This window comes from Myotis daubentonii, chromosome 13, assembly GCF_963259705.1.
Source record: "Myotis daubentonii chromosome 13, mMyoDau2.1, whole genome shotgun sequence".
NCBI lineage: Eukaryota > Metazoa > Chordata > Mammalia > Chiroptera > Vespertilionidae > Myotis > Myotis daubentonii.
Window position 1 is genome coordinate 34,932,503 of NC_081852.1, and position 26,280 is coordinate 34,958,782.

At 37.3% G+C, this 26,280-nt stretch overlaps 1 protein-coding gene across 4 annotated transcripts in view; it reads right to left on the minus strand.

Moving 5' to 3' along the window:
- PRKG1 (protein kinase cGMP-dependent 1) overlaps positions 1–26,280 on the minus strand; it is a 1,080,615-nt gene that overhangs the window by 34,443 nt on the left and 1,019,892 nt on the right. For 3 of the 4 annotated variants that reach the window (XM_059662699.1, XM_059662698.1, XM_059662700.1), the window contains one exon: positions 2,658–2,754. In XM_059662699.1, coding sequence (XP_059518682.1) covers positions 2,658–2,754 — 97 coding nt within the window. Of the gene's footprint in view, positions 1–2,657; positions 2,755–2,855; positions 2,961–26,280 lie in introns of those variants that run through there. The other variant, XM_059662701.1, reaches the window with a different exon arrangement.

A 26,280-nucleotide genomic window follows, 5' to 3' on the forward strand; every position in this document is an offset into this window, starting at 1 on the left:
TAAAAGGCATTGTGAACAGAACGTGTCTGATATTAAAGTAGTTACAATAGGTTATTCTAAACGTATTTATGAAATAGCTTGAATAGCCTAAGAGCAGAATTCCATGGGCATAGACGTTTACTTTAAGCTTCTTAACAAATTGAACAAATACTTAAGTTTGTACCAGAATTATGTTCCCATCTCTAGAAATTGGCAATAAACCATGTAGCAATACTCCTGCATCAAAGTTCATTTAAGCTGACATCAATGATAAGAATGCTAAGAAGTCTCTGAAGGCTATGTCATTATGCAAAATGAGATGAACATATCTGACAGTAAGTGGTAAAGACAGTGAGCATTGGATTCTAGTGTAATCATCAGTTAAAAGGCTAATCCACATAGAACAGTGAAGAAAATCTGCGTATTATGATTATCCCATAGTGAGTTTTGGGAAATGCAAGATTACATAAGATGACATCACTTCAGAGGTTAAGGACATGTGCCTCTTGCCCTGATGACCCATTATGTATGGATTTTTTCATTGTATCTAAAGTTTTGCACACATTAATTCCTGAGGTTATGGCCTTCATTTGTCTATAAACATCTGTGTAAAAGTAAAATATAATACCCTTGAGAAGAAAATTAGGCTGAACTACTGTTGACTATCTCTCCTTGATGGAGATGATGCATAAATATATAGGTACTCAGACACACACAACCACAAAAACACACACACACACACACACACACAACCACAAAACACACACACACACACATACATATTCTTTTTAAATTGCATTATTTTTTTGAATGTCCACATTGAAACTTCCCTAATTATGTCATTAGTTGCTTGTGCTGCCTCAGATATTTTCAAGTGAATTTTCCATAAGGTTTACATTATTTGCTTGGCATTTAATTGTCCAGTTTGAAGTGGTCTCAGTGTCCATGAGTAACTTTCAATATTGCAAAAAATTTCTACACTGCATTTCACAAAATATCTCACTGGTAACTTGAAGGTTCACAACTCTCTAGGACTCCACAAAGTTGCAATGTTGTTGTGTTGTTTTTTTTGTCAACTAAAACAGCAGTTTTATTCTCCATAGTGTTTAAAAAATATTTAAGAAACTATAACAGTCACAAACTTGGTCTCTTGGAAATTCTGTCCTTTATATACCGCTTCATTCAGAGAGGGGGTTAGACACATGCAACTATGCCAATAAACTCACCAGACACTACACGCCTCATGGCAAGGGGCTCTTTCCTCCCTCTGTCCTGTTCAATGTTCCTCCATCCCACGTGCAAAGCTATTCATGTGTAACACTGTTAGTAAATCTTCACTAGCTGCTAGATGAACAGAACTAAAGGCTCTTTACAAATAAATCCAGGACTGCATGAACTGGCCAGATTCAGAAAAGCGAGAGGTTTTGCTGGGCCCTAACTTGATTTTTACTCCTAGAACTAAAAATGCTTAGATCCTCAGAGGCACCCTCAGAAGGCAGAAGTCAAGTCAGATGTAGTATTACTAAAATACCTCCGTGTTAAGGGAGACATAATACAAATTTAGTGAAACACACTGTGGCTCAAAAACCTTCGTTTCTAATCTTTAAGTAAATAACATCTTACTGCCTGTCAGAGTCAGAAGTCCCAATTGAAGCTCAACTGGACAAATAGCAACAATAGTGCTGGATTGAATATACTGTCATGGAAGGGGGTTTCTCCAGTCCCCTGGTGGCAACAGTAACTGTTTACTACACAGTCGCAGGGAGTTCCTAACATACTGTACTGGCGTCTGATATCAGGGACTCCTCCATGTCAGCAGAGAGGTGGAACTTAATCTCTGTGCTCAGATAGGCTTCTTTCCCACAGGGTTGAAATGCAGCAATACAGTAACCAGAATGCATTTTAAAAATTTTTTGTTGCAATGTCACTTTTTAAACTTATATTTCAAACAAAAGCATGATAGCGCATGATTTCATTTGCTTTATATCATATGCATGCAATGTGTTTAATGTATAAACTTGTACCCAAATGTCTTCATCACCTTCATGAAAACTTAGCTGTATATGTGTGTGAAATAAACTGTACAAAATATTCAAACCATATTACCAAATAAGGTTAGATATGTATAGGTGCTCGAAACTCGAGAATCACAGAATTACTAATTTAACAGCATTTACTTGACTTTTTTTTAAAGCAGTGGTAAGGATTACTAAATATATATATATATATATATATATATATATATATATATATATATATATATATAATTTCTCTTTATATATAGTTAAACTTACATTTTAATTATTGTGATTATGGATAGAGCACATAATTAAAATAGTAAGCACTGCTCAGAAGTGTGGAAGCAAATAAAGATCATAGAATATCAGCTGGGTAAGAAGCACTTTGTGACTCCTCATTATGTAAATGTCTTTACATTTCACTTCCTCTAAGGTGGTTTTCTAAAAAATAAATTTGTATTCATTGTATTTTTAGTTTATTGACTACCTAATATAGCCCACTTTGCAAATTCCCCATGTGTTGATATAAAATTCTTTGGTACCAAGTTAGGAACCATAGCAATTAAAGATGAGAGAGGAAAAGAAAGAAATCTTATTACAGAGAAGAAGTAGAGAAGGAAGAGACAGGCTTTCAAAGGCATTCACAGAACAATGACCTACCAGTTCTACTCGTCCGAAACCTCCAACGCCAAGGGTGTCGATGATGTTGAAATCAGACAGCTTCAGGTTGGCGAAGAAAGCAGCCTCGGCTTCGTATCTGGATTTTTTGATGCGAAAAAATGGAAATTTCTTAGAGGTGCAAACACGAGTACCACGCACAACTGTAGTGGAATGACAAGACTGTGGAACAGGGTTTACCTGCTTACATTCCATCTTGCTTTTAGAGTCTGTGTTTTCTCACACTCATACTGTTTTGGTCCCACTGGTGCAGCAAAACATAGATTTGCACTTGTGTTTGTTTGTTTTTTTCAAAGGAGAAAAATACAAAGTACCCACTGCATGCCCGTCCTGTGACTGATAAATCCAGTTATCAAAGCAAAGTTACATCTTGGTCTTTTTCTCCGCGTCTTCTTGTGAGCACGGATTGTCTGAGTTGTTCTTTTGTGGTTCTGTTTTGGATTTTTTGGATTTGCTTGGTTTTGGTTTTGCTGTTCAGATTTTGGAAGGCAGTTTCTCATTAGTTTCCCTTATCCACAGGCTGGCAGTGGCTCCTATAAATATTTGCTAAAAACAGCAAGATCATTGAGGTCTCTGAAGTGAAATCCCAGCCAGGTCTTACGAAAACAGATCCGAAAAGCTGAGGGCTGATGTGCAAAGGCCTGCAATGGATCGTCTCAGCAGCATATTCGCATTCCTAAAAAGTGTCTTCCCTTCGTTTATGTTTACCCACTGACTCTCAGCTGGTAATCCCAGCGTCTTTATGTGTGCAAGTTTCTTATATGAGTGATGGGAAAAGCATGGACGGGGCTCTCAAGGTCTAACGATGCACACATGCAAATCGGACACATGCGAGTGTGTCAGGTGCAAAATAAGCATCTCCTGATGAGACAAGTGAATATGAGCTGCTTAAAATATCTCCTTGTTAAAGGCCCTACTATTTTTAGAAAGGGCAGGAAGGCAAAACGATGAAGATGATCCTCCCACTCATGAAAGTCAGGTCAGGGAGTGATCCAGCTGTCCCCAAAATAAAGTATGTGAATAGCTATGTGTAACCCATGACCTTCAGCCAGGCGGTACCTGATTCAGTATTGCACCATAGATAGACGCGATGAACTCGCTGGAGATAAAGATACTGACACAGCTTGTTTATGCCAGTTTTTGGATAGAACCATCCACAGGCATGTCTGGAGTGAAGCTGCAGAACATTCTCCCGATTCCATTATAACTAAGCACAAATTTAGACTCTCCACTTGGGAGAAATGTGAAACAGCTTTCTAGGTGAGCTTTCAACATTCTCCAGTTTACAACTACAGTTATAGTTTTTAGTAAGTCAATTCTTGATAGATCATGAGAAGGTAAAAAAAAAGCATTGTTTTTCATTACTGGCTAATTATGTGAAATCAACTCCCACTAACACAGCCTTATAAACAAGACTACCGGTCAATCCTAATGGTATTTGTAGACATCTCTCAATACACAATCAAGAGATCAACATAGTAATTCAGGAGATTGTTTACTAGAATGGAACACAGGCAGCAAATGTGCATTTCTAGCATGCCAACTGCATCACTACTTTTGGAAAATTAAAACTCCATCCCATTTAAAGGGCCAATGGCAGAGTTCACTCCAACAGGTGTTTAGAAAGGACATCTGTTGGGATCAGAACCCATGATAGTTTGTATGCGGTCCAGCATTTGTTAATGGTCTAGAAAATCAGTGAGATCATTTTTAATAATATCCTATGCATTTGCTGGATTTAGACTCTCAGCTATTAAGAGGGTAAACTCAGACTACTTTGATACTAATATCTGATGCACACTATGGGTTGAGTACCATAGTTCTACTCCACGGAAGACTTTCAGGAGGTTCTAGAAACCATAGAAAAATTTAGGGGGTGAGTTAAAATGGTCCAGGGTAAACAGTCACTGCCCAATGAGTCTGGGCATGATGCATTCATGCCAAGAGTGTTGGGACTCTTTTAACTTGGTCTTGGCACCTGACCTTCTGGGTCTAGACCCATAGGCATGAACAATAATTCTATAATGGTTAACATAGCTATAAATAAGAACAAGATGGGTATAGAATGCAAAAGTTATAAGGCGATCACTTTGTGTTCACATTTTTACAGCAAAATTCTCTTGCCTATTTGTTTATATTCACTATCTGATTACTGACCGTATTTTTTAACCAGTAGGATGAAATCTCCTGTTAAATAGTACACATTTTCTCTGAAGCAATTAAAATCCACTTAAATATCCACTTCCTATACACTGGAAGTACCAATTACAGTTAAATAAAAATATTTCATAGGTTTTAATAAGAAGAGATCACTAACATTGTAATCATATGGCTCATCTTTGTTAATTAATTTGCTAATATGACTAGGTGAATTTTTTAAAACACTACCTAGTTGGGTGATTTTACCTAGTGCCTGGTGATATGCAATTTGAAAGGGCCTTGTGATAATTGTGGTCTTGATCTTCTATCCTGTTCCTATTTGCTTCAGATCCTGATTCTTGGGAAAGTCAAACACTATAGGAATGCTACCAGATCAGTTTCTCTTTTCCAGTCAGGGAGATATTCTTGTTGAATATATCATATGCATTTATTTTTTTTTGCATTTAAATTACTCTTTAGGGACAAGAGTCACATTTCTTCACAAAGACTCTGTACACTTTTCCTTTCTGAATTACTAACTTTTCTTTAATGTGGAAATCACCATCTGAAAGAAACTTTGTAAAAAAAAAACTGAACTTTGGATGATTTAGCTTCTGCAGGTATCTAACCACTTTTGCACATAACTTGGAGGGATATTTTCAGTTTCTTTTTATCTCAGGAATTATTTGTAGATAATTTCAATCCATCAATTATATCCTACCTTCTTTAGACTTGATAAAAGTTTGAGTGGGGAAGGAGACTAAATAAAGTAAGTAAGTGGCTATTGTTTCATAAAACAAACTTATTTTGCCTGAAGGAGATAAACATGGAACCAAAGTTCCTAACTTGCTACTGTAGGGTACCAGGCCCAAGAAATTAGTCCAAGCTTCATGCAATTCTAAAATCCACCTGTGCAAAAGTATTTACAGAAGGGACCATTGCCAAGTGCTAAGGAAAATACATCAGTAACAAATACAATTCCTGTTGTTTCAGTTGCTTAAATTCTATCAAGGAGCATAAAACATATTTTCTAATGGTTTGAGATACTGATGTTAATGTTTTATTTATTTAGCCCATGGTGATAGGTATAGATCCTCTTCCCAGAAAAATGTAAATATTGATATACCTTTCTGCATATAACACCAAAAAGCTTACAAAATCCTAAAATAGGTTAATAACACACAAATAACTAAACCAGAGAATAAGTGTGTTGAGTGCAGGAGACAGAGATAGCATATTGTTTCTGAAACATACTAGTAGTAGTTACCTGGGGCTATGGTCATTAGAATCCACAGACAATCACTAATTCACACAGGGTACTCTTTAAATAGTAAAACACTGAAATTTTCTTTTAAGAACTGCTAAAGAGGAACAAGGTTGCCTAGAATTCACCTCCATTTTTATTTCTGCCTGTACAACAACGAGGTTCCAAAAGTAATGAAAATGTAAATGTGTAGGTGTACAAATGATGGCACCAAGACATAGTCTAGTAACCAAAAAACAGTACTGGAATAATCTCAACCTCTAAAATTACATATCTGTACAGTATTATATTCACTTTTTTTAGGAAACAAACAAAAACCAGTAGGCTTTATTTTTTTCTATCTCTTGCCATGTCATCAGCTTCCACAAATCCAATGAGTAGGAATCATGTGTCCTTTGTTATTCACAATTGCTTTTCCAGTGTTTCCATGCCTCCATGAATCAGCTCTGTCATTTCTAAATAACAGAGTTGGGTTTTAGACCTTATGACCGACCATTATTATGAAGTCAACCTCTCTAGCTATATGATGGAAACCAAATACGATGATTCAACCCAGTCCAAAATGTCTGAAGCTGAAAACTTTATCTTTGCCTTGATATTATAATAACAGAAATCACTCAGCACTTTTTAACCAAGCAGACAGTATCATGTGCATTTTTAAAGTAAAGGCCAGGGACCCAAAGGAACATAACAATAGTTCCCGATGGGTTACAAAAGCCAATGATTAAGAGCCAATGGAACAAAAGGCTAATGTGGCCCTGTTTGCTTTAGCTCAGCTCATCTACAATCCAAATTAGCTTCAGAACTCTACTCTAAGAGTTTCCAAGGAAAACCAAAACATCACTAGCATTTCTTAATCCACATGCAAATCAGTTACCAAGGTCTTTGCCTGGGCTCATGTGCTCTAGGATGCATTTTTATGTCCTACTGATTTTAGTTTTGGGGGAAATCTATAAAAGATTTATGCCTCATTTATGCCTATCTACAAAAGAACTATGCCTCATTGTGCCACTTTAACTTGTATGTGTGAAAATAGTAAGTCAACTTACAAAAGTAAAATGTTTTGATAAATACCCATGGCCTCTCATCTATGACTAAGTTACATATTCTATTACTATAATAGGTAAGTTAGGTTCAATCAGAGACTTCTACTGTGGACTTTAAAATAATTCAAGAGTACCACACAGCATACAGACAAAAGCTCATGACTTGTCCTGGCTCTTGTCAATGATTTTGTACTTCCAAGTCCTATTTTCTTCAACATTTACACCTTTGTAGTAGAAGTATCGACAAACATACACTCAAGTAAATAAGTGTAGATAGTTTGAGTCAGAATCCTGGTTTACTTAACTGTTCACATAAATGCCTAGAAATTTTCTTTCACTTTTTTTTGTCTAAGAGCACTGCAATTTATAAATAAAAATCTAGAGAAATAATTAAAAGGGGGTAAGAACGTACACCTGAGACTAATAAATAGTGTATGTCAACTGAAAAAAAAAATTAAAAAGTGGATAAAATCTTTCAGGAAGTGAGCCTTAAACACAGTGTGTGTGTGTATATATATATATACTTTATATATATATATATATATATATATATATATATATATATATATATATATATATATATATTTATATATATATATTTATATATATATATATTTATATATATACTTTATATATATATATATGGTTTATGATATCTGCAAGATATAATCCTTGCCATCTATTGAATAAGCACTTAATGTGGACACAGGATTTTATGCAATAACAGTTCTTGATTCAATATAAGTTAATGCATGGAGTAATTTGTAGTTCTGGTAAAGTGAATTAAAAATTCAGCAAGAAAAGTAACTAGAGAGAGAAAGTAGGATTGGGAATTGGGCCAATGATACTAATTTGCATATTTAGCACAGATGTGAATTAGGCTTAAATTACAGGAACTATGCCTCATTGTGCCACTTCAACTTGTATGTGTGAAAATAGTAAGTACATGTCCTATTCTCCTGATTATCAAATGTTTGGAATTAAATAAACTTAGTCGCTAAGAAAAAAAATGGACAGTCCTTCTTAAATCTATAATCAAGTCATCTCTTATTAATTGAATTGCTTTATAAAAACTCTCATTGATACCTAAACTTTTAAAGTGGAATCTTTTGACTGCTTTGGGAGACAGTGAACACTTTAGAGTTTAAGGTTTGTATTTCCTGTTGAAGGAATCATGCTTTAACAAAAGTCCATATTACTATAAGGTTAAAACAATTCCTTTAAATATAAGCAATCCTATTCCTAAAATTCTCAACAAAAAGAGATGATTTCTAATTTATTTATAGCTCATGCAGGTAAAGTAACTAGTATAGTCGCTATTCTTTTAGTAGTGGTGGTGAAAACTTGAGGAAATACATTTTGAAAGTAACTTAATGTATATAAAGTATTTCATTATGTCCATTTTCTCCAGAAAGTTTAATCTGTTCTTCAAGGAATTTGAGATAATATTAGTTTGCAACCACTATTTCCAAAATTGTGGTCAGAAGCACAGTCATTTTCTTGGCTATTCTAGTTGAGAAATAGCTCTAGTTATTTTTCAAATATATTCCTTTGAGGAGATACAGCCAATAGAAATACAAAGGAAATTTGCATTTCTCATATCTGCTACAAAATAGGAATGATAGTGATGCAAATACGCGGCACTTAGAAAGCACCTTTCGCCGAAACCGGTTTGGCTCAGTGGATAGAGCATCGGCCTGCGGACTGAAGGGTCCCAGGTTCGGTTCCGGTCAAGGGCATGTATCTGGGTTGCAGGCACGTCCCCAGTGGGGGATGTGCAGGAGGCGGCTGGTCGATGTTTCTCTCTCATCGATGTTTCTAACTCTCTATCTCTCTCCCTTCCTCTCTGTGGAAATCAATAAAAAATATATTAAAAAAAAAAAAAAAAAAGAAAGCACCTTTCTTCCAAGGACTTAAAGTTGCTCTCATCTAATTTAACCGCCCTGATTCTCTGTGAAGATGGGATAACAAATACTTTTACTTCTTAGCAACTGGGTAGACCAATTGCTAGCAAGTGATTAGTTTCAGTAATTAAACACCGGGAGAATTATGCATGGTCACATCATAGCATATTTACACTTATTATAAAATATTCAATTTCCTTTTAAACAAGATAGTAGAAAGTCACAAACCTTAGGCATGCTTTTATCTCAAAGTACTAAGATGCTAACATAGTTCAAAGTCTAGGTCAATCCCAATAGGAGCTAATTTAATTCAACTTTTACATTTTTAAAATAAAAGAATTAAGTGCAGGATGGTAAGTGAGTTAGCCAGTCACAAAGACTTAGGCATAAGGGTCTTGGGTTTTTGACATATTATACCATTTACTATCCGATTCTGTCTTTGTAGTATTTTTGTTTTGTTTTTTTTTTAACACTATTCCAATATTTGAAAAACAAGGGCAAATGTAAAAGTTATAAAACATATTTGAAAAATATATTTGAAAAATATATTATTTTATTACACATCTCAGTCAAGAATGTGACTCCTGCAGCTAAGCACTCTTGCCTCTGATGGGGCATGTGTATCTGTATGCTCCAGTTAAATAAAAGGACCCCAAATAAAAGTACATGGTGCTTATACAAAATGGAATACTACGTAGCCATAGAAAGGCTGAAATGCTGCCATTGTGACAACAGGGATGGATCTTGATAGTATCATCCTAAGCAAAATAAGGCAGATGGAAAAGAACAAGAACAATATGAGTTCACTCATATGTCGGAAACAGAACAGAAAGAAACAAATGAACAAACAAAGCAAACTCATAGACACAGACGAACAGGTTACCAGGGGAAGGATGGTGGTGGGAGGATGAAAAGGGGAAAGGGGTCAAGTATATGGTAAAGGAAGGAGAGTAGCCTTTGGGTAGTGAGTGTCACAGAATTGCACACTTGAAACTTATATAATGTTATTAAGCAATGTCACCCCAATAAATTTAATAAAAATTAAAAAGCTTCAAGTCTATGCCTCCTCCCAAAAATGCATTGACGCTCAAGAGATCATTTTTTTCAAAAAATTCAAACATCAGAGCAGCATTTGTAAAAGATGAGTGAGCATATGCTACCCATTCATTGTCAGCTTGCAATGTAGTATCCAATATGCCTTTTAAGTTATTCAGTTTTTAGATAGTTTCTGCATAGTTTGAGATCAACTTTTTCTTTTTCTGAAGTAAAGGCTTAACTAAATATGTATCGCCATCGAAATAAAACTGGCAAGAAAGGAATTAAAGATTGGTTTCCCTACTGGTGTTCTTTTACTTTAACAGAACCATTGGCCCATAATAAAAGGTTCATTTATTCAGCGATCATTTTTGCTTCAGAGAATATAGACACTTGCAAATATATATGGAAACAAAAAACCTGCAGTTCCCAACCACATTTATGCCACAATCGGTGTTTCCTTCATATAAATGAATAGGCATCGGAGGTCAGTGGTCTGAGAAAGTTTTCTTCCTTCTCAGTGCAGAGCACTTTCCTTCTCCTTCCTCCCCTACGTCTCAGCATCTCCACCTGAGTCTTTTGCTTGTGATTGTAGACTAGGGGGGTCCAGACTGGCACGGCATAGCTTCCCAGGATCGGGGAGGTGAGGTTAAAGGGAAAAAAAGGCTGGTGAAAATGACTCCTCCTTCTGACTCACTGCTCCCATACCTCAGGCCTTTGGGTAGCAACCCTCTGCCTCATCTATTGTCTGATTCCACTGCAGAGAAAATATTCATCACCACAGAGCTCTCATTCAATTTCAATGTTTGCCACATCCTACATTTCTAATGAAGGGCTGGGCAAAGACAGCCCAAGTTTTCCTCTCAAATATAAAAATCTCTTTTCTACCCAAAGACTGAGAAATCTTTTCCTTTTTATAGGTCATTTTTTATATGGTGTTAAAATACTGAAATAAGTAAGGGACATTTAATTTTAATTAAAACTTAGAGTTAGCCTTAATTGTAATCTTAACCAAAGCGATCAGTTAGAAAATTGAACAGAAGGATCAGGCAGGACTCAAATGAACACTAGGGGTCAACTTTTAATTCTGGACTCAGAACCTTTACCATGCATTCCCATTGCATGTTTCCCCTTTATCTCTGAAGGATTCTGCATGAAGTTCAGGGACAGGTAGCTTGGGGATGTGGACATGGTCAGAGTGGGCCAAAGAATGAAAGGATAATAAAATGCAATGTGTGACAGGAAGGAAATGAGAACTACAAGCCACCCTCCCAGGCTAATAGGAATATAATAAAGAAAGTGATCAGGGAGTTGGCCCAGAACCAACCTGAGCAAGACATTCACTTTTCCCGTAAACCGAAAAGTTTGTACTAGATATGTCTATGAAGCTCACTGCAGCTTGATCATTCCAGGATTCCAAGTGTCGTGAGAAATATACACCTTGCAGAAAGTCCTGATACCTACAGTTTATCTTTTTCCTGCATTGTGATTCTCTTCCCCATTCTGTCCTCTAATCCTTGACCCTAACACCTTTATTTCAGGAAATACTACCAAAGGCTTTCATTTAAGAAGGTCTGCTCTCAACTTCTGGTATGCAAAGGAGGCAGGCAGGAGACCCCAATTCATTGGCCAAGACAACTGTTGGGAAGATAGGTCTTATTGTCCAAAACAGAACTGCAAATGCATTTCACCACAGACTGTAATAGACCAGAAGTTCCCGCTCATCTAGAATTCATATCAGAATTATGGGGTGAGTTAAACACAGACCTGATAAAAAAAAAAAAAACCTTGCGATTTGGGGCCAGCAATCACTATTTTAAAATAAGGTTCAAAGCTCTAAATTACCAAAGTTTGAAAGAACTATTAGTGTTAATTTGATATGTATGTGACAGACACCCGATTCATATTATACAAGTATCACAGGAAAATGTGTCCGAAGTTCCAAACAGTTCTTCTCAAATGATCTTTAAGAATACCATTTAACCTTTAAATGGAGAAAACTGGTATATATTTTTCTTAGTAGAGAAAATATTAAGCAGAAAAGAATAAACTGAAGCAAAAATGTTGCTATCACAAGTTATTTAGTCATAGTGATGGTGCATTTATCAAATGAACTAGGTTTCAGATAAAATACCACAAATGTAATCAAGCCACTGCTATCTGGATGAAAAATCTGGCATTGTTCTCTGTTGAAGCCCATACATCAGAACACTAAAGCAATCCATAAGGTTTGTTTGTTTTTTCAAACTGATGTCAATACTTTATTCAGATTTCCTGAATTTTTATCTAATGTCCATTTTTTCTACCGGGATCTCATCCAGGCTGCCATAACACATTTACTTATCATGTCTCCTTAGATCCCCTTTGGCTGTGATAGTGTCTCAGACTTCCCTTCTTCATGATGACCTGAGAGTTCTGAGGAATACTGATCAGGTGTTTCTAGACTGTCCTCAATTGGGGTTTATCTCATAATTTGTTTAGGGTTATGAATTTGGGGGGAGGAAGACCACAGAGGTAAAGTGCCGTTTTCTGTGCTATCATATGAAGGGTACATGCTATTGCTCTGACTTATCACTGATAATGTAAACCTTGATCATCTGGCTGAGATAGTAATTCTATCGGTTTCAACATAGCAGATATTTACAGAAACCAACAAATGCAAAATGAGCCATATTAAAATGAGGTTCTAGCAATCTATGAGTGCAGGAGAGGTGACTCTTATGTCTGGGTTGTGTACTGGTTTATAAGCAGGTCGTTAAGTTGGCCAACGTTTCAGGTTTAATAAACAGTGTGGAGACTGAAATATTATGAATTGCTGGTAATCTATATCATCGATTCTTAGAAAAGGTTTTGTGTTACTTTATCTGTTTGATTAAATGAACTAATTTTATTATTTCAAAAACTAAATAGAATGTGGTGTTCTCCACACTTTTTATCTTGGAATATGTCCCTCTCAAGATCTGATAGCTTTACAAAGGCATTACTCATTTCCACACTGCGAGGGTTTTTGCACAATAATTTAAAAAGGTCACAATAAAACACACTAGTTAGGATTTCCAAAGATGGCTACAATATTAGAAACTGATGTCTTCCCATACATGTTTACATGAATCACAGGAGTGGTGAGATAATGGTCATGAGGGAACAACTCAATATCCTCAAATTGCTGCTTCTTTTCTTTTCTACAACTGTACAAAATTATTACAATAGTTGTTTCCCTTCGTACATGCTTCACGTGTCATGGAAGTTTAGAATTAATTTGTAATCAAATTTCACTGGATTAGCACATGTTGGTAATTTTTCTGTGCTTTTAAAATGGTTTTGAAAAAAGATTCCTCACTAATAGATTGCAATTTTGTTAGCATATTAAGTGAATTCTCCCAATAATAAGTTGAAAATACTCTTTTCTGTGTCCATAAAACAGTAATGATGCATTGGATTTATTTTACCACTTCATAAAAGATCCTGGATCTACAATTGTATATATCTTATTGACTAGCATTAAGTAATTTTCTTCTTTTTTAATAATTAGTAAATAACAGAGTTAAATTAAAATTGGGAAAGGCAGTCAGACCTATTAGGATTATTCTTTATACCTCATAACAGCTACAGAATACGTTTTCCATATTTGGTTACCTTTTCCTCACAGATCCTCCAGGGATAGAGTTGACCTTTTGGCAACATCCTATTCTCAATTCTCTTTTGTGGCCTACTTTTGCTCATCCAAGTTACTGCATTTTATCTCAGGAGTTAACAACTACCAAATATGCACAGCCTCAGTGGATTTAGCTGGGTTTCTAAAGGCCTGTTGACAATAGAGCAAGCTCTACCTGTGGTCAGAGCATCACACTGACCCGTAGCTTCTCTTCACCAGGTTTGACAATGTGGTGGTTGGATGTCCACTTCATGTTTTCAGAGCACAGTGTCTGACTGGATTCTCAGTCTGGTTTACTCTCTTACAACTGTGCAGACATAACAGGACTAGAGATAAAAGACAGAAAACCTTTCTTCTGCCCCTTCAGGCCAGGAACTTGCTGAACTTAGATGAGAGACTTAGAAACTTGTGCTGTGTCTCGGCACCTGTGGACAGGTGTGCAGGGAAATCAGCGGACTCGGAGGGTGGGGCTGAAGAGAAGGGTGGTCCTTCCTTCCCTGAGGAAAGTTGAAGGAGCCTCATAGTTTCATTTCTCTAGTACCTGTGGTATTTGAGCAGGCACAGGACAAATGGCTAGAACATACACCTCCACGTATATATGTAAAATATCTAACATATGAGGCAAACAATTTAAAACCGAGGAAATCTGTTTTTAGCAGCAATTACTCTATTTTTACTAAACTCCAAAGAATATTTCAGTAGAAATGAAATTATACTATGGTACTATTTGCACAAAGATACCACTTCAGAAACCTAATAGGAAATAGACAGTAGATAGATAGTCAGCCAGTCTGTGGAGTTTTGTCTTCTAAAAAGCAGATACATTGATATTCTGGTGCCAACATATTCACTGCTATATTGTTAATATATTCAGAAGCAAGATTCCTACAGGCTTTCTTGCCAAAGTCTGGAGATTCAAAGCACCAATGTGGGCCACAAGATGACTGAGTCATTTGGCTTGCACAAAGTTAACTTCTTTAAAATTTCTAAATTGTGTTCCAGCTTATGCATGAAGCTGGGGAAGGACTCAAATCTCTTGCAAGAGACAAGATTCAAAATAGTTTTATAAACATGACTGTTAATTTCTAGAGTGTTGATTGCTAACTGGAAAGCAAAGATTTTTTTTTAAAAAAAAATGAGCAGCAATAAGAATTACACTGTATACCAGTTGGAAGTTTCAGGCCACTAACATGACAGTTGCACATCTTATCATGTTTGTCTAGAAATGTTTATATATAGGAAGTAGATTTCTAATCTATTTTTAAATATAACAGTTCAGAGTATCTGTGGACAATTTGTTTAGAGAGACCTTTCTTAGGGAACATAATTGAGATTGGTTATCTAATAAACTGGATTAAGAATCTGCTGACAAGCTAAAAAATCTTTAACCATTAGTTTAAGTTTTAGGAAAGTAAGCTGAGCAGGACACTTTCTGATGCAGGATCTTTGAAACATATTGGTAAGTATGACTATTTCTTCAATAACACCCCAATTATCTAGAACTGTCAAGGAATGGAGTGTTCCATGAAGAAGCACATCTTTTAGATTTTTGAAGCTTATCCTTTCTAATTACCACATAGAGTTCTTTCACTCCATTAAAAATACCAATTAGGGAATCAATATTTCTAGAATGAATTATCTTCTTCCAAATCTTATAAGTCATAATTTTTAAAACATAGCAGAGCATTCAGAAGCTTGCCCCAGGTTATTATTATGAAACATCAATTTATTACTGTGCTGTTACCTCTAAGTACATCCCAATAAAACCTCAATAGTATAATACTTGTTATTAGTTACTCAGTTTTGCCTTCACTAAGTTGTCTTTTTTTCCCCCTTTGGATAAAATCTAGGTAATAGAATTGCTGGATATCTAAACTAGAGATAAATAGGATGTTACTATATAGAGATAACATTAATTTAGGAACATATGACGATGAAAATATGCCAGATGCTGATGTTTTGTTTCTTTTCCTAATATTAACTTTCTTCATTCAAAATGTCCTATTGGTAGTTTATGATGCTTCCAGTGGAATGTGTCAACTCTTCGACTGCTGCTGTATAATGCAGTTATGCTATGTTTTCACCATTTAACTTCTGAACCATCTTATATATAATCAGGCGCTAAAAGTGATTAGATTAAGCTGGAAATAAAGGTATATGTGATGAAAGAAACAGGGGATTTCTATAGTCCATTCTAAATACCCTATTAAAAGGAGGTTACGCGAGGGTCTGCTTTTGAAAGTTCAATTTAATATACTTTGCACAATTCTACTGGGTGTTACTCTTAGGGAATATGGAATTTATGAGCCATCACATGGACGAAGGAAAAGCATAAAGTTCTCGTGTTGCTTTAGCATCAGGTCCTTACCTTCAACTATTCCCTGAGCTTGTGGGAGATAGACGATGCATCACCATGCTCTTAGCCACAGTCGGGCAATAGTTACAGAATCAGACAGCGACCATCATAATCCAGAGCCTCCCAGAATGCCTGAGGATGTCCTCTCTGAATTGTTGCCAAGAAGCCGCTCAGTGACCCAGTCCTGCAAACAGACCCCTCCCCCCTTTTCCAGGGGCTTATTCAGCAAGAATCACTTCCCTAAGGGTGGTTCATTGGGAAACAGGACAAAGACCTGGCCAAGTTCCGGAGGCACAAAGAATCTCATTGGTTCCTTCAGGAACATGCAGGTGAAACAGCTCATGCCTCATTCTGGCCCAGAGACTTGTAAGGGTGCCGTTTAGAAGGAAAAAGCTAAATTTCAGATCTCTTACTTCCTTGCTTTTGGTAAATAATTATAAATACTTTTTGATAAATGGGTTACAAGATTTATAATGTCTTTACCCCACTGAGCAATGTTTATTAGGGGAACATTCCCAGAGGTGAATTTGAAGATACAATAAATGAAAAAGAAGAGAGAGAAAATTCCTTCATTATCGTTTTTACTGACAAATGACAACAGAAGCAAGTATACAGAAGTTCCATTTTCCTTTTTTAGGCGCCATCAAAGCATTTTTGCAACATTTCATCATGTCACATGAGTTTATGAGCTGTGCTGTTAATATACAATACAATTAACATCAAATGGTGATGTTTTATGTCAGTGGAAAAATACTCATAAAAAGGCTAATGTTTTGAGATGGAATTGGCATGATAAGGCTTTGGAAGCCAATTAGTCCAGTTGTGTCTTTGCTATCTATTCTAGCAAGTATTGGCAATGGCCCATTTCCACCCAGCGATGCTGACCTGAAGAGCCTGGTCTGTATTTAACGGATACTGTCTAGGGCCCACCGTTCTCTAACATGGACACACAAGAGCAAGCTAAGACATGGTCAGGTCAAGAGAAGCATTTCCACTGTGCGTATGATCCTATTGTTAGTGATCCATGTCTGTGTGAGCCACTGAAATAGAGTATTGCTGCGTGTGCCCAGCACTATGCCATGCCTTCTCATATCATCTCATTTAGTGGAGAGGAGTTAGATGCTTGCTCCCACACACCACCCAGAACAGGAAACACACTGAAAAGCATTAAGATCCACCATAGAAGAATCTATAGGCCTCTCATTCTCAGGCGTAAGTTGATCACTTTTTGAATAACATTTGCCCAGCGGAGACACATGGGGAAAAAAGCAGGCCTTCTGAGTCAGAATATATCGCCTAAGAGTTTTAAGGACACAAACCCCCTTTCCCTTTAGTTCAGGTCTCCTCCTTCCAGACCAGATTCCTTCTGAGATCAGCAATGCAGTGGCTTAAATTCCTGGTTTAGCTGCTACCTCTTCATTTCAAATCTTTGACTTTCTATTGAAAATCCAAATCAGCATACAAACAAAAACTATTTTTGGATTTTTAAACCAAGTTAATGAAAATGAGGCTGTAATGATTATGGCAGTGATGCAATTGAGAGCTACAATTGCATTACAAAAGAAAGGCTTTCTTTTCATTGGGGAAAATAAATGTCATTAGGATTATGACTTCAGCTTAACCTACCAGTGACTGAACTTCCAATTCACTTGCCTTTAAAGAATTCCAAATCGCGAGAAATTGTATACCACCTGCTTTAGATTTTCTAACAGAAAGTGAACATTTGAGTTTTGCAGCTAAAACAGACATTAAAGCTATGGCATCGCTAACTTCCTCGGGAAGGGGAAGGAGATCTGAAATTAGAAACATAAAGTTAAGAAGGAACATGGAAATTGTCATTTGTTTCATTGCTTACCAAACAATTTCTCACTCATCACCCACAGGAAAACAACAACAAAATATAACAGGGCATGCGCAGGGCTACTTCAACAAGAGTTGAAAAAGTTAACCCCTGTCTTACAGTATCATGACCACAATACAATTGTTGATGTCTACAGAAGATAATTCTATTATTTATAGTTTTTTATTTTACTAAATGTGCTGAAATGTGAGAAAATTGCCCTCCATGCGTGCAATCTGTATATCATTTCTAAATTGAATATATTTTATTCTCTATAGTAAAACAGCACATTATGAATGCATTACATCAAGGGGAACAAGAAAAATATCTTAGGCATTACTGTTACCAGTTTTAGATAAGCACTATTTCCTTATCAGTATTACTTGTGAAATAGAACTACAAATCTTATAAATTATGTGTTTGTTAATAACACCTGTCTTTGTGTTGCCTTCATATACTACCCTCCTTTTCATTATAATTCACCAATAAATACTTCAATCCTGTTGCACTGCTTTCAAGGACTAGATGTTAAAATTCCCAACTATTCCCATATTCCCCTTATAACCTGTGTCTGACAAAATATGAGATTTCTTACAATTTAGGATTTTGTGTTTGCCCGCTTGGCCACAGCACTGGATAGATACTGAACAATTTCTGCACACTTTCAAAGAAATAAAATAAACCATAAGTGCAATCCATATGACTGTTGTGATTATGACTTCCATGTTGAGTCTAGTCATAAAAGTTTTCAATCTTTTTCCCCCATGGATTGTGACCTTTATTCACACCACGGGTACAAGATATCTACTACTCCTGAAAGGAGGCAACATTTTGAATTCTTGGTTTATTTATGGTTTCTACTTTGGAGTCTGTGCAATGAAAACACCGCTCACTGGGGCATTCTGTGAAGAGGGACTAAACCATTTCTGCAAATGACTCAAATTCCCTACGGATGCCTGGGGCAGTTTTTATCCATTCTGCATCTGGTTTTGACACGCATTTTGCAGCTCTTATTTTCCACCATAGAAATATTTTAATTTACCTAAAAGCACACAGTACATTTTCAATGTTGGTGACACATCACCTTTGCCCTGCATGTTTCATAATAAAAACCCAGTGGCTGAGAGTGACAGCCGTTATCCCCAGTTAATAAGAACAGAGCAGTCCTGCTGGGAGAGACAAATGGATTCCAAGGAAAGCCTGTGATCTTCTTAGCATTTACCAATCTAACTAATTATCTGGAGGCTGATAAATTATTCGAGTCAGTTATGCTAAAAGGCATTTGATAGACTCTAGTAAATAATTGGAACCAACTGAGACAAGGGGAAATAAAAAGCTTTGAAATTATTTTAGACAGTTTAAGCTACCTGAGCATTCCAATTAAAATGGAATCCAAACTTTCTGTGTTTTCCAAAGAATCGGGCAGTTCTATGATATCATGAACTACATGTAGCAAATTACTAACAAATGCACACATATGCTGGCCACTATTATAGATTTGGAGGATGCAGCAATGGACAAAATATACCCCCTTAAGAAAAAGATCTTGCCCTCTTGTGACTTACATACTGGTAGAGAACAAAGTCAAAGGAACAAGTAAAACATGGTATATTAAATTGTTAAGTGCTGTGGAGAAAAATAAGGCAAGAAAGGGGACAAAGGGATATCATAACAGGTGTTAGGGGGCTGTAGTTTTAACTGAGGTGATCAGGAAAGTTTCACTAAGAAGGAGCATTTTAGCAAAGGTCTAAAGGAGATGAAGGAGTGAACCGAAGGGGATCTATCTGGATTAAGATGATTCTGGGCAGAAAAAATAAAAAACAAAACAGAAACCACAGTTGCCCTGGGGCAGCAGTGTGCCTGGTACGTGTCGTGATTAGATAGGAAGCTCTCGGGGCTGGAGTACAGTGAAGGCAGGGAAGAGGAGGAGGAGATGAAATTGGGGACCTGGGCGGGAGAGGAGTGAAAATCACGCCGGGCCTTATAAATCACTGTAAGGATTTGATTTTTGTTTGGGGGTAAAGGGAAGCTATATCGCAGGGCTTTGAGGAGATTGCTTTTATAACTTCTAGGTTAAACATGGACACTAGGAGGGCAGTGACAGAAATATGGAACCAAATCACAAGCAATATCCCAGGTGAGGAAAAAGTGTATGTGGACTGAGGAGGCAATGCAGAGTGCTTGCTTTAGGGATATAGTCAGAAGGCAGAGGCAACATGATTTGCTGTTACATGAATTTGAGGTGTGAGTGAAAAGAAAAAAAAATGATGATTCTGAAGGGCTGAGCCTCAGAAACAGGAAGGATCCAGTTCTATTTCTTGAAACAGGGAAAACTGTAAGAAAAGCAGATTTGGAGGAAGAGTGGGAGTTCAGTTTTGGTGTTTCGAACTGGCAATGTATGTGATTTATCCAAGTGAGTTTGTCAAACACGCTGCTAGATGGACATCTGAAGTTCAGAAAGGACATCTGGGTTGCAAATGTGAATCTGGGAGCTGTCCGCAGGTAGATGGTATTGGAAGCTATGAGACTACCCAACATCAGCAAGGATAAAAGTCCAGCCAGAGAGAATTCCAGGGACCTAGCTCTGGACCACACTGACTCTGGAAGGCCAGAAAAACCAGGAACAACCAGCAAAGAAGCAGAGATGGGATAGCTAATGGGGGGTTGGGGGAGAGAACACTAGGAGAATATAGGGTTCTAGAAACCAAGTGAAATGTTTCAAGAAGGAGAAAGCAGTTTACTGTGTCAAAAGCTACAGAGCCGTTAAATAAGATAAGAAATGAGAATCAACTGCTAACTAGAGACTGGGAGGTGAGGAAACACAGTAACTATGTTTATACTTATTTCAAGAAATTTTCTTAAATAGGAGCAAGAAAGTGGGTCAGTAGATAGAGGTAAGGATATGAAGATTAAGAGTTTTTGTTTGGTTCATTGGTTTTTAAAGTAAAGAGAGGGAATGATTGATACAGCAGAAGATGGAAGAATTTCTGGGGCAATGTCCTTAAGTCAGAGAAAGAAATGTGATCTGACACACAGTGACATGTTGGACCAGGTGCACACCAGTGATAAGTGTGACTATCAGTGAAAGTTAAACGTTCCAAAGAAGAGACTGACTAGAAGGTTAGACAGATGCATCTTTAAAATAAATAAATGTGTATATATATATATATATATATATATATATATATATATATATATGAGTTTTTACAGAGAGGAAGGGAGAGAGATAGAGAGTTAGAAACATCAATGAGAGAGAAACATTGATCAGCTGCCTCCTGCACACCCCTCACTGGGGATGTGCATGCAACCAAGGTACATGCCCTTGACCGGAATCGAACCTAGGACCCTTCAGTCCGCAGGCCGACGCTCTATCCACTGAGCCAAACCAGTTAGGGCAGGTGCACCTTTTTATACACTGAGATACTGCTATGAAGATAAGGTAAAATTAGGATAAACTAAAGCCTTACTCCAAGGCAGTATGTTTTTCTATCAACATCAACAAACACAAACAGCTATTTCATTTAATAAATTCATAAGAAGTGATAGTCACTATTCTAAACCCTTTACACTAGTTGTCATTTAGTTCTCACAAGGAACAGCTCCAACCCCCCTCCAACCCCCCCCCCACACACACACACACACACACGCCTTGAGGAAATTAAAACAACTTATCACCTTTCTGAGGTCACGTGGCTTTTAAGGAATTGTGTGAGTGGTAAGGAGGCCTTGCTTGCCAGTAGATGGGGCTTTATATGCAGGCATTAGAACCTTTCCTATCAATCTCTGTCTGATTCTTGCTCTCCATGTCTTTATAAATCTATCTACTTACCTACAGAGCAAGTCCCATAGTCTGACTTCTGTTGAATTTTTCCAATAATTTAGAATTATATGAGAAAGTACTTATACGAACCTGAAAGGTAATGAAATACAAAGGCCATAAATCTAGGTAGCAATTTGTCTTTTTATAGTGGGGTTGCAGTTTAAGAATGAGTGACCGATTAACTCTTGGTTCACTCACATTGGGAGACAAAAACCCACCCATCTTTGTATGCTGTTCTTCCCAGGAGACACCTGTGAAGCACTGGACCACAGGAGAGGGGCAGAAGCAGGCTTATTTCTCACAGAGGAATAATGTGCTGCTCCCATGGGTGAACTAGTCTGACTTCTTAAGAGGGGTCACCCTGCTGGTGCGCTGGTTGAGTCATCAAAGGGATGACTCTAAGGGAACATGGAAGACTGTTTACTGGCAGGCAAGGCCTCCTTACCACTCACACAATTCCCCTGGCCCTGGGAGTTGGGGAAGTAGTTGGTGACTGAATAGTCTCAACTCCATCCTTGCCGGAATCCACATCCAACATAAATAAAGTGACATTTATCCAAATTGTTTTCATGAACACATAACTAACTATGCTTGTTATTTCTCTTGTATTCTTAATTTTGAAAGGACTTAAACCAACAGTATAAAAGACTACCATAAGTTTTATTAAATTTTTAGTGTTTGCTAGCTTTTTGCTTTCTAATAAAAAAAAACACATAAACAACAACAAAAACACAAGCTGCTTTAAGGAAGAAACGGTGTCTTACTTTGCATTTATCAAAATATTTAGAAATACTAAGTCTATTGTAGACATTCAATAAATATTTGTTAATTTTTAAAATTAACACTTTAGTACAACTTATTATGTGAACCAAGTGAAAAATATGTTACAACTCCTAATTTATTGATTTCTTCACTAAAATCAATGAATACCTATGTGAATACCCATATTCTTTAAAAAATAATACAACTTAACACCTAGAACTCACATTCAGATTTTATTTTTAAAGTATTTTAAAATGATCACTTAAAAATGATATTTAGCCTTGGCTGGTGTGGCCCAATCGCTTGGAGCATTGTCCCATATACCAAAGGGGGGCAGGTTTGATTCCTAGTCAGGGTATATGCCCAGGTTGCCAGTTTCATCCCTGGTCAAGGCAACTGATGGGTATTTCTCTTACATTGATCTCTCTCTCAAATAAATAAAAACATATCTTCAGATGAGGATTTAAAAAACATTTAAAATTAATTCTTTAAGTTTAATCTGCATAAAATTAAGTACAATGAAATAAGCTGCTATGCAAATAATTCAACATGCTTTTTATAGATTTTAATAAAGTTTCTATATTAGGGATTTAATGCTGCATAACAAATTATCCCAAAACTTATTGGCTTGAAACGACAATAAACATTTATTATCTGATAGTTTCGTTGAGTTGGGAATTTGGGAATAGCTTAGCTGGGCAGTTCTGTTGTGGGGTCTCATGAAGAGGTCAGGTGGGGCTGCAGTCATCTGAAGTCTGACTAGAACTGAGGATCTAGTTTCAAGGCATCTCACTCACATGGTTGGCACGCTGGTGTTGGTTGTTGGCAGGAGGTCCCAGTTCCTCTCCATCTGAGCTTCTCTACAAATTGCCTGAGTATCCTTGTGACATGGTGAGGCTTCCCCCCAGAGCACGTGACCTCAGAGAGCACGTGACATCATGTAACAGCCATGGAAGTCGTGCAGCAATTCCTTCCACAGTATTCTATTTGTCACGTGGACAGCAATGTTTCAGCGTGACAGGGATTACACAAGGGCAGGAATACTGGGAGGTGAATATCACTGGAAGCGATCTTATAGGCTGGCTGCAATGATTTCTATTGCTCCCATGTGCAAAATGCACTCACCCAAAGTCCCCCCAAATTTCACCCCATTTATAGCATCAGCTAGGAGTTGCAAATCTTATCATTTAAATCAGATCCAGTGATAGATGAAGCACCTCAGACATGATTCCTTCAGTACAACCCTTTGAGCATCGCATCTCCACCAGAAGCCATATGAATTAAAGAGACAACTTATCTATCCCTCTGCCCTCCCCAAACACACACACTCTCTGGTCCACAATAGGACACAGGATGGCAGTGCCTTCATTAGGATTAAAAATCTAGAATTCATTTTATGTGGCTTTTGCCTTTGCCTTCTAAATTATTGTTTCTTCCCTCTAAATTATACTTTCTCTCCCAGGAAAGGTTCCCATGTTTGAAGTTGAAGAAACACAGCTTGCTCCTACTTGAGGAAATGTGAGGATCCAAAGGCCTTTTCATTTTACACTGTCTCTGTCACTTTCAGACCAGGTTGGTGATGTTTGAGCAATACGATCCTCTTACAAATTCTACGGGTCTCTCATGAATCTTACTGTAGTTCATTTCAGAAGACAAAATTCACACCCTGACATAGCTCTTCTCAACCTTAGGTTTCTGCTGAGACTGCTGAGGGACAACACCCTAAGCCTTTCGGAAACCCCATTGTCTGACTGAAGAGTTCTCCGAGGCACTACTCTAAATATTCCTGAGTCATAACAAAAGATTTCACAGCCATAATTTTAGCTCTGTATTTATATCATGTTTTCCTGACAGTGCCCTGGATTTGATATTTGACTGGAAGCCACTTCTAATTTTAGCATCGTTTGACATCTAGAGAGGCTAAGAATTATTAAAACCAGCAAGGCCTGGATCATTTATGTTTGGCATTCCTTCATTGGACTTATTTCTCTCATATCACATTTGCACAAGCAGCAAGAAGAATCCAAGCCACACCTTCAACACTTTTGCTTTGAAAATGACTCCTTAGCTGAATTACCCACATTGTCTACTTTCACCACAGGTGACTGTTGCTAAACTTTCTGAAACTACATAGTAAGGGTTCCTTTTCCTCTGGTTTCCAATAACATTTTTCTCACTTTTCTTTAAGTCTTCACTGGCAGCCTCCTCAAAGGCCATCAACTCCTGCTTCGTCTCTTCAAACATCAAAGTCCTTCCAGCTTCTGCCCACCTCCCTATTACAATTTTCCCCCACATTTTAGGTTTTGTTATGGGAGCACCTTAATGCCAGGAACCGAAACACGTATTGGTTATCTAATGATGTATAACAAACTACCCTAAAAATTCTTAATGGATTAAAACAACATGTTTTAAACATTTATTATCTCAGAGTCTAAAGGTCTGGTGATCCAGCATGGCTTAGCTGGGAAGTTCTGTCTTGGGGTTACTAATGAGTTTGCACTTGAGATGTCAGCTGAGGCTACAATCGTCTGAAGGTTGCCTGGGCAAGAGGATCCCAGCCTGTGGTAGCTCATTCACATGGTTAGCAAGGTGGTGCCAGTTGTTGGCCGAGGCCCCCTTTCCTCTCCATAGGCTGCTCAAGTATCCTCATGACACGGTATATCTTACTCAGAGTGAGCAATGCCAGAGAGCAAGATGGAGCTACCATATCTTCCATAGCCCAGCATCGGATGTCACCTCCACAGTATTTCACTGATCACAGGCCACCTCTGACAGACCAGCAGGGGACGACCAGCAGACAAGGATCACTGGCGGTCATCTTCAGAATCTGGCCACCACAGTGTACTGGGTTGAAGAGAGTCCCCCTAAAATTCATTTCCACCCAGAACCTCAGAATGTAACCTTTTTGGCAATTGCACCTTTTGGGGGTGTAATTAAAAATAAGTTAATACAGGAGTGAGTGGGCCTTAAATCCAATGACTACTACTCTTAGAAGAAGGCCATGTGAAGACAGACACACACAGAGGAGAGGCAGCCATGTGAAGACAAGCAGAAATCTGAATAATGCAACTACAAACCAAAGAACACTAAGGATTGCTGGCAACCCCTGCAGCTCGGAGGAGGCAAGGGAGAATTCTTCCTCAGAGTCTGCAGAGGGATCATGGCCCTGTCAACACCTTGATTTTTGAACACCTAGCCTCCTATGAGAGAATATATTTCTGTTGCTTTAAGCCACCCAGTTTTCAGTAATTTGTTGTGACAACCCTAGGAGACTAATGTACACATGTTCTTTAAAATTTAGATGCTTATTAATGCAATCAATTTTAGCTGTAGTAATAACTATTAGTTTATTTAAACATTTATAATTCATATACCGTAGTGCTCAATTAAGTGAACCACCAAAACAAACAACTTGAAACTGTCAACCCACTTATTTCAGTCCTGTACGTGATCAGTTCAAGATGAAATTTGTTAATTACATTAATTTAGCATGGACTAGTTGCAAGATTCCATGCTGGATATAGAGGACAGGTTTTAAATCAAGCAGCATACAGTTACTATTTTTAAGTTGATTATTATCTTTTAGAGGAGCTATCATATATACAAATCACTTGAGGATTTCTTTAAAAATATAATTATGACTCAAATTGAGTGCATAGGACCAGTTATTGAAATAACGCCCAGATTGCATTAGTTTTATAAGAGAGAATCCTGTACAACGAAGAAGTAAGGTAGGAAGGACAAGATTCGAAAAAAAAGAAAAAAAAAAGATCAGGTCAATATG